The 15,527-nt window shown below is 59.6% G+C and overlaps 7 protein-coding genes across 7 annotated transcripts; 4 read left to right on the top strand and 3 right to left on the bottom strand.

Annotated features, from left to right (window-relative positions):
- Positions 1 to 139: 139 nt before the first annotated feature.
- B0T26DRAFT_717781 (uncharacterized protein) lies at positions 140 to 933 on the top strand. Its single transcript, XM_060442346.1, has one exon. The coding sequence runs from the start codon at positions 312 to 314 to the stop codon at positions 495 to 497; it is 186 nt and encodes a 61-aa protein (XP_060294882.1). The 5' UTR covers positions 140 to 311; the 3' UTR covers positions 498 to 933.
- Positions 934 to 4,483: 3,550 nt separating this feature from the next.
- On the bottom strand, positions 4,484 to 5,380 carry B0T26DRAFT_753650 (uncharacterized protein; the record flags this gene model as incomplete). The annotated part of the gene is made up of 1 exon (XM_060445721.1): positions 4,484 to 5,380. The coding sequence occupies one exon, from the start codon at positions 5,378 to 5,380 to the stop codon at positions 4,484 to 4,486; it is 897 nt and encodes a 298-aa protein (XP_060294883.1).
- A 636-nt stretch (positions 5,381 to 6,016) lies between these two features.
- Positions 6,017 to 7,612, top strand: B0T26DRAFT_742188 (uncharacterized protein; the record flags this gene model as incomplete). The annotated part of the gene is made up of 3 exons (XM_060444074.1): positions 6,017 to 6,533; positions 6,593 to 7,418; positions 7,543 to 7,612. The coding sequence occupies 3 exons, from the start codon at positions 6,017 to 6,019 to the stop codon at positions 7,610 to 7,612; spliced, it is 1,413 nt and encodes a 470-aa protein (XP_060294884.1).
- Positions 7,613 to 7,704: 92 nt separating this feature from the next.
- Positions 7,705 to 9,171, bottom strand: B0T26DRAFT_782641 (uncharacterized protein; the record flags this gene model as incomplete). The annotated part of the gene is made up of 1 exon (XM_060446728.1): positions 7,705 to 9,171. The coding sequence occupies exon 1, from the start codon at positions 9,112 to 9,114 to the stop codon at positions 7,705 to 7,707; it is 1,410 nt and encodes a 469-aa protein (XP_060294885.1). The 5' UTR covers positions 9,115 to 9,171.
- A 490-nt stretch (positions 9,172 to 9,661) lies between these two features.
- On the top strand, positions 9,662 to 11,038 carry B0T26DRAFT_677877 (uncharacterized protein; the record flags this gene model as incomplete). Its single annotated transcript, XM_060440157.1, has 1 exon — positions 9,662 to 11,038. The coding sequence occupies one exon, from the start codon at positions 9,662 to 9,664 to the stop codon at positions 11,036 to 11,038; it is 1,377 nt and encodes a 458-aa protein (XP_060294886.1).
- A 73-nt stretch (positions 11,039 to 11,111) lies between these two features.
- B0T26DRAFT_873683 (uncharacterized protein) lies at positions 11,112 to 13,562 on the bottom strand. Its single transcript, XM_060448005.1, has 5 exons — positions 13,095 to 13,562; positions 12,737 to 12,953; positions 12,267 to 12,658; positions 11,748 to 12,124; positions 11,112 to 11,692 (listed from the first exon to the last, which is right to left on the bottom strand). The coding sequence occupies exons 1-5, from the start codon at positions 13,326 to 13,328 to the stop codon at positions 11,419 to 11,421; spliced, it is 1,494 nt and encodes a 497-aa protein (XP_060294887.1). The 5' UTR covers positions 13,329 to 13,562; the 3' UTR covers positions 11,112 to 11,418.
- Positions 13,563 to 13,757: 195 nt separating this feature from the next.
- Positions 13,758 to 15,258, top strand: B0T26DRAFT_833163 (chaperonin 10-like protein). Its single transcript, XM_060447491.1, has one exon. It carries the CDS (start codon positions 14,174 to 14,176, stop codon positions 15,191 to 15,193), a length of 1,020 nt encoding a protein of 339 aa, XP_060294888.1. The 5' UTR covers positions 13,758 to 14,173; the 3' UTR covers positions 15,194 to 15,258.
- Positions 15,259 to 15,527: the final 269 nt, after the last annotated feature.

Consider the following 15,527-nt stretch of genomic DNA (forward strand, 5'->3'; position numbering starts at 1 on the left):
TCCTGTGCCTCTTGTAAGTGACCCTCCAAGCCGCACACGTGTTTTTTTTAGCCCTCCGTCTCTTACTAAGCCTCTCATTAGCCTTACGTAGTAAAGAGACCTCCGTACGCAGAAGAGCCACCTCGTATATTACGGCCATTATACCTTTGGCCAATTGGTCCACAGCAGCCAGTATACCCGTGCCCCGCCCACTCTTTTTACGGGTTCAGAGGACCTGACCCTCGAAAGAGGGTGCTCTCCACAATAACAACACCACCAAAATAACAAAATTGAAGCCGGCACCAACAAAAGCGCGTCAAAACAGCCACAAAATGAATCCCGGAAGCCTCAACGATGTTGAATCTCGTGTAGCTTCGGCTGCTACATGGTTTAATGAAGGTTACTGCGATTCTGTATCAGCAGCGGCTCGGAAATTCGGGGTTCCCCGAGCCCGGTTAAGATACCGCTTGGAGGGCCGGCAACCAAGAAAGGTCGCCCTGCCACCAATACGACCTTGACACGCACCTAAGAGGTTGCGTTATGCCGCTACATTGATAGGCTTGACTATATCAACCTGGCTATACGCCCCAAGTTCATTACTGCAGCGGCCAACCTAATCCTACAGGCTGCATTCAGTTCGCGGCCTTCAGCCAAGCCGGTTGTTGTTGGTCCTAACTGGACCACACGCTTCATCAAGCGTAACAACTATTCCCTGCGGCGTCAGAAAACAATGGCCTCTGACTGCCAGGACTCTGAGAACCTTGAACGGGTCGAAGGCTACTTCAGGAGGCTTCGTGAGGTCATCGCGAAGCACGGCATACCCCCTGAGAACATATGGAATCTGGATGAGACGGGGTTCCGTATAGGGATCGGGAAAGACCAGCTTTGTGTGACCGGAAGGAATAGGGCGCATTTATTCGGCATCCTATTACAAACCACTCGACTGTTAGGGTCGTCTGTCTGTAAGGGAGCACGGTCTCCACAGGATGCTGGGGTTGGTAATTATGAAGATAGAACAAAGGGCAAGCTCCTATCGCACGGGTAATACAGTCAAATCGGAATGCCACTCAAAGTGTATGAGTGCAGTGAATGTGTATTGCTTGCTTGCAGAACCAAGCAAGAACTATCTAAGACCGTGGGTACGGTCATCGTATATATCTATCTGTAGAACCAATAAAAATGGTCGCAGGGTCCCGGCCCCCGTGCCCGGGACGCGGGACCTGAAAGAAAGGTCCCGTGTCCCGCGAACGGGAGACGGGACACCTTTTATTGGCTGTCAACCAGGCCCGGTCCCATGTCCTGCGCCAGAGGCGTGGGACATTCCTGATTGCCCGAGATTGACTCGGCAGGACCCACCGAGGTGCATCCCTTCAGGGATCCGTAACACATCCCCGAGAATAGGGAGTGTGCAACAGCCATTGAAGGCATCTCGGCGGCCGGTAAACACATACCGGCCTTCCTCATACTCAAAGGGAGCTTCCATATGGCCCAGTAGTATGCCCAACCCGAATTAGACCCCAAGGCACGTATTATACCGACTGCGCTGGGCTGTACGAACGACCAGGTGTCTTTTAAGTGGCTTAAGCACTTCGATGAGTGCTCGAAAGGGCATTCTATAGGGCATAAACGCCTCCTTATCCTTGATGGCTACGGCTCGCACCATACGGTGGAATTCATCGAGTATTGCGAGCAAAATAACATCATACCCTTCGGCATGCCTCCGCACCTTACCCACCTACTTCAGCCTCTCGATGTTGCTGTCTTCCAGCCCCATCATAGAAGAAAGCCCGGCCCTAGATCCCTCCTTTGTTCATGATGCCCGGCGTTTTATTAAAGGGAGTCTTATCAATATGGCTGAGCTGCTCCAAACAAAGCAGGACCTAGGGAGGACCAGGCTCGCCGGGCTACACGAAGACAACGTAGGCAGATGAAAAATAGGCCCTTGCAATTCAGCGGCGTGTTAACAGTACCCGAAGGCGGGGCTATGGTAGTGCAAAGAGAGGGTGAGCTCCGGCTAAGGCAAGGAAGCAAGTTGAGGCTGCTGATTTGAGAGCTCGTAATGCAACCAAAAGGTGGTTTGCAGAGGCTGCAAAAGTTGCCAGGCAGTGGCGAATGACAGAAAAACTAAATCCTGTTGCAGTCTACGAAGAAGGGAAGGCTGTACGTTATTTACGTAGGTTTGATGCGCTGATGGCTTCAATTTTGTTATTTTGGTGGTGTTATAGTCGTGGAGAGCACCCTCTTTTGAGGGCCAGGTACTCTGAACCCGTAAAAAGAGTGGGGCGGGGCACGGGTAGGTGTTGGAGAACTACCTTGATGGTTAGATATCCGGCCTTTAATAAGGTCTGTCTATGAAATGGCCTCTCGGGGGTTCTATAGCGTCTGAGATAGCCAAGGTAGTGCCATACCTAGGCTTGAGGCTGGTGTAGTTGGAATTCGGAGCCGTATATTCATCTTGGAAATCACTCTTTCCGGGTCGTTATCACGGCTCAGTCAACGTAAAGAGACAGGGCTGCAGTAATCATCGCTGAATTCGTAGAATCTAAAGATGAAGAAGGAAGCTATGACGGGGACCGCGCAGGGCGCGGGGAAATGGGTAGTTGTGGGCCACGTGATACGTCAGGCACAGACCACACTCTAAACAGGAGCCTGTCCAGGCCATGCCGTGACAGTCGTGTGGTATAAGGCCGGCTCTGGAAAAGGCGCCGTGGATATTATTTTCGATAAAAGAAGTAAAAAACGCCTCTTTGAACGTACAAAGGAATTCCAACTTAGTAATATATATGATATATATATGTATAAGTTCCTCGATTCAGTAGCTGTACGCCTCCTTCAACGGCCCAAAATAACTAATATTAAGTGGCTGGACTAGGTGCGAGGAGTGCGGAGGCATGTAAAGGGTAATAATGTTATGATCCTGATAGTACTTGTCACGGTCGCCACAGGGCTCATGTGACAGGATTGATTCTATTGGCTGCATTGTGCTTAGGGTGTGGCCTGTGCGCACTGAGCACCACTACCTATTTCTCCGCGCCCTGCGCGGACCCGGCGATAGATTCCTTTCTCTTCCTTAGCTTTAAATCCACATTCGTTGCTGCCTTCAACCATTGACATCCCTACTGCGTAAGGCGGGCCGTCACAGTACTTCTCGAATTTGTCGGAGTGGTGGCTCTCGTGGCCGTCGAGGACTAAAAGCCGGTATTTACCCATCGTACGAGATGCTATGTGAAGATCGAAATGGCGAATCCAATCCAGGCATTTCTCATTAGTAGTCCAGCCGTTATCGGTTACACCGATATACCAGGTAGCCGGAAGATTGCACTCTGTCACCGCAGTCAACTGCAATGAGGCAAGGCTGCAATGTGGTCGCTGTATTCGTAGAATCTAAAACTAAAGAAAGAAAAAGGAAAGAAAGCTTCCAAAGCCTAGGCGGGGCGCCGGGGAAGTAGGTTGTGGTGTGGGGCACGTGGCTGTGGTGTGCATAGACCACTCTCTAAATCTAGGGTAACCGAGTGGGCCGGGACAGGGCCACTAATCTGGTCAGCTGTCTGCACCTGCCGTGACACACTCTCGATACTAGCTCTCCTGGTAATATTTCCCTTTTAAAAGGATGAATGGTGGGATAGCCCAGCCTTGAGCATTTACCCCTTGGACAACCGTAGCCCACTCACGATTACCAGGCTGGACTTTTTTGGCTTTCCCATAGCCATCGGAGGTAGTAACAACCATACCAGTAGTAATCATACCCATCATAAACCCGGTCTCGTCAAAGTTGTATATATCTTCGTTAAGGATTCCGTATTTGGCTTTAGTATTATACACAAGTACAAACCACTCGCGAATAACTTTCGGATCTTCGTATTTGGCCCTTTGATAGTCGTATCTAAGCGTAAAACGCGTCCGGAGTTCTGGTTGGCGTTTGACGAAGTTATGAGCCCAGAGCTTGCCGACAGGGAGCGCGTCGCGTTCGCGCAGCAGTCGGTTAGCCATATCTTCCACACAACAAAGCCGAGGAGGAAATGCGCGTATACATAGCTCAGATATATACTGAACAATCGTATGCTCCTCTAGATCTGAGTGTTCGCGAATTGGCTGGAATATGCGTCGTGAAGGCCGACCGGCGCGTCGATAGCGAAGTGTTGTTTCGGGAACATTATACAAATTGGCTGTGGAAAGAACATTGGGGTTTTTACTATTTTGGATTGCTTTGAGAGCTAGGATTACCCTAGCTTCTTTTGAAGGGGTAGCCATAGCTTGTTGTGGTAGAATTGAGGATCAAAGATGAAGGGTCGCATCGCGGGGAAAATTCGCCGCTCGCTTATAAAATACGTCACCTCATGTCGGGACAGTTTATGTCAATGCAAGACAAGAGAAAGCAGTAGCAGAACGAAACGGATCAAAGGATTTCTTTAAGTTCAGAATCTCGCTACTGTTCTCTATGGATCAAAGCACGACACGACACGACACGACACGGCACGACACGGCACGACCACTCCTCATCTGTCTATTTCACAGCCGTCAAGACCCAAGCCTCCCAGCGGTACTCCTTGGGGTCGGCCTTGTCCTCGTCGGTGCGCGAGGCAAGGTTGGCATAGTAGCGCTCCTTGGTGGCGTCGTCCATGCCGCGCGTGACCTTCTCGTTGGCGGCGGCGAGGAACTGGCGCCACAGCTTCGAGTCCCACTCGATGGGCTCGCGCGGCGTGTGCTGGACCGTGTGGAGGGTGGTGCGGTCGGGGTGGAAGCCGGCCTTGGCGAAGACGGCGAGCACCGACTCCTTGGACCACGGCTGGCGCGGCATGCGCTCGTCGACCTCGGCGGCGGCGGCGGCGGCGTCGGTACCGCCAAGCGTGCGCTCCAGCGCATCGCGCAGCACCGTGTGCCACTCGTGGTACTTCCACGCCGCGTTGACGGCCGTCGCGCCCGGCCGCAGCGTGCGCCGGATCTCGGACGCGAACGCCACCATGTCGGCCTCGCCCCAGCCGCGCACGAACAGGAAGTCGGTGAAGCTGTGCGTCAGCGCGCCGTCGGGGATGCTGGTGAGCGCGCGGCTGTCCATGACGTGCGCCTCGACCGACGGGCCCTTGCGCGCCGCCAGCTCGACCATGTTGGGCGCGATGTCGGTGGCGATGATGCGCGGCGGCGGCGGTGTTGTGTTGCCGGGGTTCTCGGCGTGGAACTTGGCCAGGATGGCTGCTGTCACCACGCCCGGCCCGCACGCGTTGTCGTGGATCACCGACGCCGACGTGATGGGCGGCGCCAGGTCGACCACCATCTTGCTGATGGCCACCATGGCGCCGAGCTCCTCCTCGTAGGAGCTCGCCACGGCGCCGGGCGCGAACGTGTTGGCCAGCGGGCGGTTGACGGTCATGGTGACGGTGGCGGTGGCGGTGGCGGTGGCCATTGGGGTTGTTTGTGTGATTTTGAGTTACAGGACAAGTGGGTTGAATGTCAGAAATGTGATTGTGATTGTGATTGTGATTGTGATTGTGATTGTGATTGTGTTTGTGTTTGTGTCTGTGTCTGTGTCTGTCTGTGTCTGTGTCTGTGTTTGTGTTTTGCGTGTTTTTATTGGAGGCTGGTGTCTCGATTGTGTTTATTAACTGTTAACTGGGCCAGACCCTGGAGCAAATCTATACACATATTCATTCATCTGGACACGAACACATCTCCATCACAAAGTCCGCTCTACGGGCACAGTGGTAGGCCACAAAGAGTGCCGCCTCGGCGCGGAGCAGTCTGGAAAGGGGCTGAAGCTGCTTCCGTGGGCCGGAACCAAGTCCCCGGGCCATAACTCCGGTGCGCGCGCGTCGTACGACCATCGTCTGGTGGCCAAAGAAAACCTGCAACCACCTTTCGGCAGATGGAGTATGTCAGCAAACCAATGCAGACGAGAGCAAAAATTGGGTAGCGGTTCAACATGAATTTAATTACTGTAGTTAGTCTAGAACGAGCATCAAAGAACCGGAACGCATCAGTTCTCTACGGCCCTGACCCTACCTGGCTCCAGCTGCATCCCAAGTAAACCCCGAAAGTCAACATGGCGGGAGCACAGCCGCAGCTCGACGTGGCCATCATCGGCGGCGGCGTGGTCGGGCTGATCATGGCCATGGGGCTGATGAAGCGCGGGATCCGCGTCGTCATCTACGAGCAGTCGCGCGAGTTCCGCGAGATCGGCGCCGGCATCGCCTTCACGGCCAACGCCATCAAGTGCATGTCGCTGCTGGACCCGGCCATCGTGGCCGCCGTCGACGCGGTGGCCACGCCCAATGGCGAGGACGCCGACAAGCCCAACGACTACGTGCGCTTCCACGACGGCTACCGCTGGGACCCGGCCGACGCCGCCGACACCGAGGACAAGCTGCTCGGCCTGCTGCACACGGGCTACAAGGGCTTCCAGGGCTGCCACCGCGCCCACCTGCTCGACGAGCTTGTCAAGTCGATCCCCCCCAGCGCCGTCGCGTTCTGCAAGCGCTTCGTCGGGCACACGGACCCCGGCCCGGGCGAGAAGCTGGTGCTGCAGTTCGCCGACGGCACGACGGCCCAGGCGGACGCAGGTAGGTAGCACCTCCGCGCAAAGTCCCGACCCGTCACTGACCGCCAGCACAACCCCCAGTGATCGGCTGCGACGGCATCAAGTCTAAGGTGCGGCAGGTGCTCCTGGGCGCGGACAGCCCAGCCTCGTACCCGCACTTCTCGCACAAGGTCGCGTACCGCGCCCTCGTGCCCATGGCGGCCGCCGAAGCAGCGCTCGGCACCTTCAAGGCGCGCAACCAGCACATGCACACGGGGCCGGGGGCGCACCTGCTGCACTTTCCGGTGGCGGGCGGCACGCTGCTCAACGTGGTGGCCTTCGTGGCCGACGCCGAGCCGTGGCCGCTGACCGACGCCCACGCCCAGCGCAACATGACGGCCGACGCGACGCGCGGCGACCTCGAGGCCGTGTTCGCGGGGTGGTGTCCGACGGTCCGGCACGTCGTGGCGCTGCTGCCGGACATGCTGAGCAAGTGGGCGCTGTTCGACACGCACGACCACCCGGCGCCGACGTACGTGTGCCAGCGCGTGTGCGTGGCCGGCGACGCGGCGCACGCGTCGTCGCCGCACCACGGCGGCGGCGCCGGCATCGGCGTCGAGGACGCCTTGGCGCTGTGCACGCTGCTGGAGATGGCGACCGGGGCGGCGGCGGCGGCGAGCCAGGCTGACATGACGGCGCTGGTCGAGCGCGCGTTTGCCGTCTACGACGTGGTGCGCCGGCCGCGCAGCCAGTGGCTCGTGGCCAGCAGCCGCGAGGTCTGCGACATCTACGAGTGGAGCTACCCGCCGACCATGGCCGACTGGGACAAGTGCATGGCCGAGATCACGGCGCGCTCGCACCGGCTGTGGTACTTTGACATTGACGGCATGCTGGCGGAGCTGCGCGCCGGCTTTGACGGCGAGGCTTCGTCTAAGGGGGGGATCAAGGAGGATGAAAGTGCAACGGCTGTTCATGTCGGCGAGGTTGCAGCTTAGCTAACCTATCTAGTACCTAGTCAGCACATAGATAGACAGAGCTACCTACCTACCTAGTCCAAATCCAAGTCCAACCCTAGTCCAAATCCAAGTCCAACCCCTAGTCCAAATCCAAGTCCAACCCTAGTCCAAATCCAAGTCCAACCCCTAGTCCGAATCCAAGTCCAACCCCTAGTCCGAATCCAAGTCCAATCCCTAGTCCGAATCCAAGTCCAACCCCTAGTCCAAATCCAAGTCTAGCCCAACTCCCAGCTCCGTCTCTAGCACCGTCTTCATAGTCTGCAAGAACGCCTCTGCCTCCGCCCTACCATGGTACGCCTCGTTGTAGTTCACCGACAGCTGCAGCCGCCCGTCAAACGTCCACACGTACAGCAGCATCTGGCGCGTGAGCATGCTAACCCCGAACCTGAAACCAGTGACACGCACCGCCCTATCCCCACCGGCATGCCGCGGCGCGAGATATTTGTCCACGACGCCAAGGCTGCTCAGCAGCACATTGCTCGGCGGCTTCGGCTTCACGCCCTGCGGCGCTGCACCCCTCGCAGCCGCCATGGCCTCGAAGTGATACTGCGTAGCCAGCCGCATGGCACGTACAAAGCGCTCGCTGTACCAGCCCTCTTTGTAGAAGGCCGTCAGGTGCGCGGCGCGCTCGCCAAACGTCGCATCGCGGCCCACCGACGGCGTGACGCCCGTGACATATGTCTGCACGGCGTGCTCCGCGCCACGGAACGCCGGCTGCAGCCGCGGGCGCATGTTGACGGACATGACGGCCGCGTAGCGCTCTGGCTTTGGCGCCGGCGACAGGCGGAACGCGGTCTCGGCGAGCGCGGCGTGCGCGGCGGCGGTCACGGAGACGGCGCGCGCCTTGCACGCGGCTGCGAGGGCCTCCGTGCTGGTTCGAGACAAGGTGAGGGCCGCGCAGGCGGTGCGGCCGGGCGGCGTGGCGGGCGTGCCGAGGGTGGCGAGCCCGCCGGCGTGCACGGCGTTGCGGTGGTGCTTGGCGATGTGCTCGCGCGCGAAGGAGGCGGTGGCCGGGTCGGCGGCAGCCTCGGCGGCGGGCGGCGCGCCGACGGCGTCTTCGATGCTGGGGGAGATTTTGGCGAGGTCGTTGGGCCAGGCTGACGGTGGTGGGGGGGTGTTGGTTGCGAGGAGGGCGAAGAGCCGGTCGAGGACCATGCAGGTGCCCAGGCCGTCGACGCGCCAGTGCGAGGCGAGGAAGAGGAGCTGCGAGGATGACGGGAAGTAGTGTAGCGCCGGCAGATCGCGCAGGGGGTAGTCGGCGACGACGGCGTTGAGGGGGGGCGTGGGGGCGGCGTTGACAAAGAAGGTCGCGTCGGCCCACGCGTCGACGGATGAAGCGGTCGGCAGGGTGTAGGTGGCTTTGTCGAGGCCGCCGGGGGCCACGGCGAGCCCGGGCAGCTCGTGGCGGAGGGCGATCCACGCGCTGCGGAGGGCGGCCGCTGTGGCGTCGTTGGGCTGCAGCGGGTCGAGCTCGAAGGTGCATTCGCAGTACAGACCCCAGTGCTCGCGGCCAGTCGCCTGGAAGGATTGTGAGACGAGGCGGTAGATCTTCTCGACGCCGCCGAGGTCTCGGGTGAAGACGGACGGCGAGGCTTCGGTCCAGTTCATCTTGGTGACGGTGATGGTGAGGATTCAGGGGTAAAGGGGTAAAGGTAAGGGGTAGAGGTAAAGGGGTAAAGGTAAGGGGTAGAGGTCAACGGGTAAAGGTAAGGGGTAGAGGTAAAGGGGTAAAGGTAAGGGGTAGAGGTAAACGGGTAAAGGGGCAGAGGTAAAGGGGTAAAGGTAAAGGGGTAGTAGGGTTAGGGTTGTGCGTGATGAGGGTGGTGAGCAGGTATTATTCCCAGGCACTACCGCGAGATTCGCAGTTTGCTTGTCTCAGAATTGCTTTTAACTATCCATTGACCCTACCCGCGGTGAACAAGCAGAGTAGCAAAAAAATGCGACGGCATGAGCCCAACTCTGCCGTCACAGCTGCACAGCTGTGTGGCTCCGACTCCCACGCCGAGTCCGCGATGAAAGTCCGTATGTTCCGCAACAGAGACACCAAGCCCACACGGTGAACTGCAGCAATAACCTGTGCTTTGATCTTCGCGGTTCTGAGCGTGGTTGATTCTGCATCAGACACTGGACGTTTCATTGCGAAAGCACCTCCACCATGGCCTGGAAAAGCATCAGCGCGTCGCACTGGCAGCGCCCGCTCGGCGAGAACGAGCGCATGATCAAGTGGATCGGCGACCGTGCTCTGCCTGCCGGCCGCGAACACTGGTCCGTCACCGCCGTGGGCACCTTCGCTGTATCGTCCGGATCCGAGCCCCTAGCGTCGGCGGATCTGGCATCGCGGCTGCGACGGGCCTGGGCGCTCCTGCGCTTCCAGCATCCCAGCATCGCCGCCGTGGCCGGCCCCGACACGCTCGACTACTTTGTCCCAGACGCCGCCGCTCTCGCCCAGTGGGCCGACGAGACGCTCACCGTCCTCGCCACCGACACGAGCGCCAGCGACGTCATCGCACGCCTCCAGCCGTCGCCGTACGCAACGGGCTTCTTCCTGCCCCGCACCAGCCAGTTCGTGCTGCACACGTCGCACTGGCGCACCGACGGCTACGGCATCCTGCACCTGCTCGACGCCTTCTTCGGCGCCGTGGCGAGCGACACCGACACCACCATCCTCGCCTGGGGCGACGAAACTGCCCGCCTGGCCCCCAGCATCGAACATGTGCTGCGCCTGCCAGCGCAGCCCACCGCCGCCGTCACGGCCGAGACGGCCGCGTGCCTCGCCACGGGCCGGCACATTGCCAACTCGGTCGGCCTGCCCCCCAAGGCCACCGCCACGGCTGACACAAGACCCAGCGGCACGCGCAGCGTCCGGCACAGCATCCCCGCGGACGCGACATCTGCGCTCCTCGCCGCGTGCCGCGCGCACGACATCCTGCCGCTCGCCGCCGCACACGCCGCGCTGGCCGCCGCCAACCTCGCCACCAGCCCAGACGGCACGCACTACACGAGCACGATGCGTTTCAGCCTGCGGGCGCACCTGCCGCCGCCATACGACGGCGCCGCGGGCGCTGCCGGCCTGTACACGGGCGGGTACATGGCGCGCGCGGACCGCGGGGAGCCGTGGGCCGCGCACGCGGCCATGTATGACGGGCTGTACCGCGCGGGTGTGAGCGACGGGTTCGTGCAAGCGCGCAGGGAGTATGCGGTCCAGGCGCTGCGCGTGGTTTCCCAGGGTGCGGGGCTGCTGCGGAGCGAGGTTGATATGTCGAGTGTGGAGGATGTGGACGGGATTGTGGAGATGAGGCATGGTACTGGGGTGGGGACTGGGACGGGGACTGGGGGCGTGTGTGTTGAGGTGAGGGATGTCAGTCTTGGGGTTGAGTGCCTGGCGAGGGAGGCGTATTTGTTCTACTGGATTTTCAGGGGGAAGATGGAATTTGATTTGGTGTATAACGAGGCGTTTTATGAGGGCTTGTTTATGGAGGGGTTTTTGGATGTGCTGGTGGGGGAGTTGAAGAAGGGATTGGGTGTGGAGTGATTCGCGGATGTTGGTCGCGTGTCGTGTTGTCGTGTTGCTTTTTTTTGCCGTGGGTGGATGCAAGTGGAAAATAGAACTTTGTCTTGGATTTGAACTTGTCTTGGACTTGAACTTTGAGCTTGTTTCAGACTTTTGCATGCAGTCGCAGCGATACTCTTCTCTGTCTCCTCTTTGTTTCTCGTCTTACAACGGTATTTATCGCACTAGATTGTTCCTTACGTTTGCTAACCAAAGAGAACAACGTTCGCCTCTAAAGTAAGAAAAGCACGAATTTCGAGCGCAGCGAGCAGCCCGCCGCAGGCGCCCCCGGAGGGCCGCCGGAGGCAAAAAGAAGAGGAAGAAAAAGAGCCGTTCATCTCCCTTTCCCGACTTGCCAGGCATCACAGGTCGCCGTCCGACGTGCCCCCCGCCGTTGGCACCGCGTTGTAGAAGCCAAACAGCCCGCGGGGATCCCATTTCCGCTTCAGCTGGCGCAGGCGCTGCAGGTTGCGCTCCCCGTACCAAGCTGCCGGGCCCTCGTCGCCGTGGGCAAAGTTGACATACACGGCCGGCGACGCGTACCCGCTCGCGGCGGCCAGGTTGCGGCGCGCGGCCCGCAGGAACTCCTCGACAGCCTGTGTCTCGCTGAGGTCTTCGTACTCGCTCTCGAGCTGACTGTTGTGCCGCCAGTTAGCACGCAAGCGAGAAAACGGGAAGACGGAAAACCCACATGTGCATCTTCAGGTCGCGGTACGGATACACGCTGTCGCCGTCGGGCACCTCGCGCACCTTTTGGTTGGGGAAGCGGTGGATCATCATGGCGGTGAAGACGCCGGGGTGGGCGCGCGAGAAGCGGTCTAGCGCGCCGAGGAAGGCGACGAGCGCGGCCGCGTCGGTGCGCCGCGCGCCCACGCTGCGCATGTTGACGTGCTGGTTGCGCCCGCAGGCTTTGGTGTCGGGGATGCCAAAGTACGACGTCGCGAACACGTCCGGCCACCGCACGTTGAGCACCTCGGAGCGCAGCGGTTGGAGGTCGGAGAGCGCGGCCAGGTAAGGGGCCGCCTCGTCTGGTGGTCCGGCGAAGTTGGCGTTCACTAGTAGCATGAGCTGTGTTTGTTTGCCGTCAGTGATTGCGGGCGGATTTCTCTTGCCCCTCTTCCCTCCTTTCTTTCACCTGTCTTTTTTGAGGGAGAGGGGACAGAAAGACTAGGGGACAGAAAGACTAGGCTTGGTGGCTTCTGGCACTGACCTGCTTGCTCCCCGGATCTAGGAACGTGCCAATGTTGAGCGCCAAGAGCGCCGACATGTTGTCGTCCAGTGACGCGAGGTAGCCGTAGACCTGTGCGGCCTTGTCCGCTGCCGGAAACAAGAAGTTGGCGTTGGTGACGTTCCCCTTGTTGACCGTCTCGGGCAGCCTGAAGGTCGCCGACGTGACGATGCCAAAGTTTGCGCCTGCGCCCCGCAGCGCCCAGAACAGGTCGGCGTACTGCGTGCGAGACGCCGTGACAAGGCGTCCCGCTGCCGTGACGAGCTGCACCTCGTCGAGAAGGTCGGCCAGCAGCCCCGCGTAGCCCTGGTTCGCGCTCACGCCGGCACCCAGCGTCGCGCCCAAGACGCCGACGCAGTAGGCGCTTCCCAGAGCTGGGGTGTATTGTGTTAGGGAGATATAGGTTGTGTTGTGTAGGGAGATATCATTTTAGGGGGAGGAGGTCGACTCACGGAACTGTGCGCCAGCTTCGTCGACGGGTTTGATGAGATCGGAGAATTTGGCCGCGCCGCCCACCGTGAGCAGCCGTTTCTTCGTGTCTAGGTGCACGCTATTGAACTTGGCGAGGTCGATCTGGATGCCGTCTCTGAGGGCGGCCATCTGGATGGACACGCCATGGCCGCCGCCGGTGGCCAGGAAGGGGATGTTGTGGGCGGCGGCGATTTTCACCTGTCAGCCGTCAGTCAAATTGCATGTAGTTCTTGCATGAAGAGAGTAAAATGGTTTGCATATAGGTCTTGCATGGTGAAGAGAGTGAAAGGGTTTGCATGTAGTTCTTGCATGAAGAGAGTGAGAGGGTTGATAACCCACTGTGTTCTGCACATCCTCAACAGTGGCCGGCCGGATTGTGCCAATGAAGGGCGGCGCGGCGTGGCTCGACCAGCGCTGGGTGACGCACGACGTGTAGTTTGCGTCGGAGGGGAGGTGGATGGAGGCCCGGGCCGAGAGCACGGGACCAAAGATGTCGGTGATGTTACTGTCGCGTGTGGTTGCTACGGCGGCGGTGGCCGACAGGACCTTTTGCCAAGTCAAATCGGGACGCATGATTGGACTGGGAGGACGAGGAGGAGGACGAGGAGGAGGACGAGGAGGAGGACGAGGGAGCGAGATGCGGCTTGGTGGATGAATGGCTCTGCAGACAAAAAAAAAAAAGACGGTGCGAGTGCTTTGGGTCGATCTGGTAACGCTCGATAATTATTTACTGCTTTGCACCCCGAAACTCGCTTTGTCGAGATTAATCACTGCGGGTGATGCCGTCACTTACTGCCAGCCTCTGGATCGAAGGGACGGTTTGACGCTGCTTTAGGCGCAGACCAAGTCCGCGGTGCTGTTCCGGACCCTGACTGCCTTGAGGGGCCAATCAGGCGGCTAGCACACACCTCCCTCCCTCCCCACCCCCCCAAAAAAACCCCAGGTGTCACTGGAGAGCAAAGCAGGCACACATGTACATACATACTCAGTACACCCGCCCCTGGACTGAGCCCCGCCAAACCCGCCCCTGGACCGAGCCCCGCCAAATCCGATGGAATTCGAGCCCGGCCCGCCGGCACCTCCTGCGCAGTGTCCCCTATCTTCGTCCCGCCTATTCGAAATGCTCAAATTGGCCATGGTCCCTGGTGCGTCACACATACACACGCACACAATGGATACATGCAGTGAATATGCTTCTTTGCCACAGCCCAGCCCCTCTCAGTGCATTACGTCCTCGTTCAACTATTTGAAGCTCTCGGAGCACCGTCGCCTTCAGAAGCCTCCATTTTGCCTCGGTATCGCCATCCACCCTCCCACCACCAGTAAGTAACTGCTCTGCCACATAACCGCCACCAAGCAACTGCTCCACCACACAACCACCACCAAGCAACTGCTCCACCACATAACCACCAGTCAAGATGGCCCCAAAGAACACGGCAGCGTTCCTCCCCGAAGCCAAAAGCACGCTCACCATCGCCGAGAAGCCCTACCCGACCGCGGGCGACAACGAGATTGTCGTCAAGGTGGCCGCCGCCGCCATCAACCCCATGGACTGGTTCATCCAGCTGCTGGGTGCGCAGCTGTTCCCCTGGCTGCAGTACCCGTACACGCCCGGCAGCGACATCGCCGGCACCGTCGAGCAGGTCGGCGCCGGCGTGGCCGCCTTCGAGCCCGGCGACCGCGTGCTGGGGCTCGCCGCCGGCTTCGAGTCGCGCGCCGGCGGCTTCCAGACCTACTGCGCCATCCCCGCCTCGCTCGCCTCGCCGCTGCCCGCCAACCTCGCCTTCACCGACGCCGCCGTCCTGCCCCTGGGCCTCGCCACCGCTGCCGCAGGCCTCTACCAGAAGGACTACCTCGCCCTCACGTACCCCACGCCAGACTCTCCACGGCCCACGGGCAAGACACTGCTCGTCTGGGCCGGCGCGTCGTCGGTCGGGTCCAACGCGATCCAGCTGGCCGTGGCGTCGGGGTACGCCGTCTTCACGACGGCGTCGCCCAAGAACTTCGCGTACTGCAAGGCGCTCGGCGCGGCCCGCGTGTTCGACTACCACAGCGCGACCGTCGGGGCCGAGCTGCTGGCCGCCTTCGAGGGCACGACGTGCGCCGGCGGCTTCGCCATCCAGCGCGGCTGCGAGGAGACTGTGTTTGACGTCGTGCTCAGGAGCGACGGCGCCAAGGTCGTCGCCTGCGCCATGCCCGTCCCGCCGACCAAGCCCGACGGGATCAAGGCGAACTTCATCTTTGCGAGCACTATCAAGGACAATGAGGTTGGTCCGATGATCTACAACCGGTATCTGCCTGCCGCGCTGGCCGCCGGCAAGTACCAGTGTGCGCCGCCGCCCAAGGTTGTGGGCCACGGTTTGGAGAAGGTCCAGGAGGGCTATGATGTTGGAAAGAGGGGCGGCGTGTCGGCGGAGAAGCTGGTTGTCACGCTGTGATTTGCGGTTGGTGCGGCTGGTGTGGTTGGTGCGGCTGGTGCGGCTGGTGCGGCTGGTGCGGCTGGGTTTTGTATTGCACATTTCCACACGGCAGTTCCTATTCATTCTTCAAGACAAAAATGAGAAGGTTGTCAATATATTCAAATTCTCTCGCAGTTTTGATCTGTCTTATAAAGTGGGTAGAGAACTTGGCAATTAATTCCATTCCTGTAGGTGCTGTTGATTTTGAAGACTCGGCGTATGTGCAAGAGTGCGTCGCCTGCTACTGTTAAAACGTCCCCACGTACTGTAATCCACTATGAATAACCCTAACCCTGACCACATATTCCCGCCC

The sequence above is a fragment of the Lasiosphaeria miniovina genome, assembly GCF_030549165.1.
Source record: "Lasiosphaeria miniovina strain SMH2392-1A chromosome Unknown B0T26scaffold_5, whole genome shotgun sequence".
NCBI lineage: Eukaryota > Fungi > Ascomycota > Sordariomycetes > Sordariales > Lasiosphaeriaceae > Lasiosphaeria > Lasiosphaeria miniovina.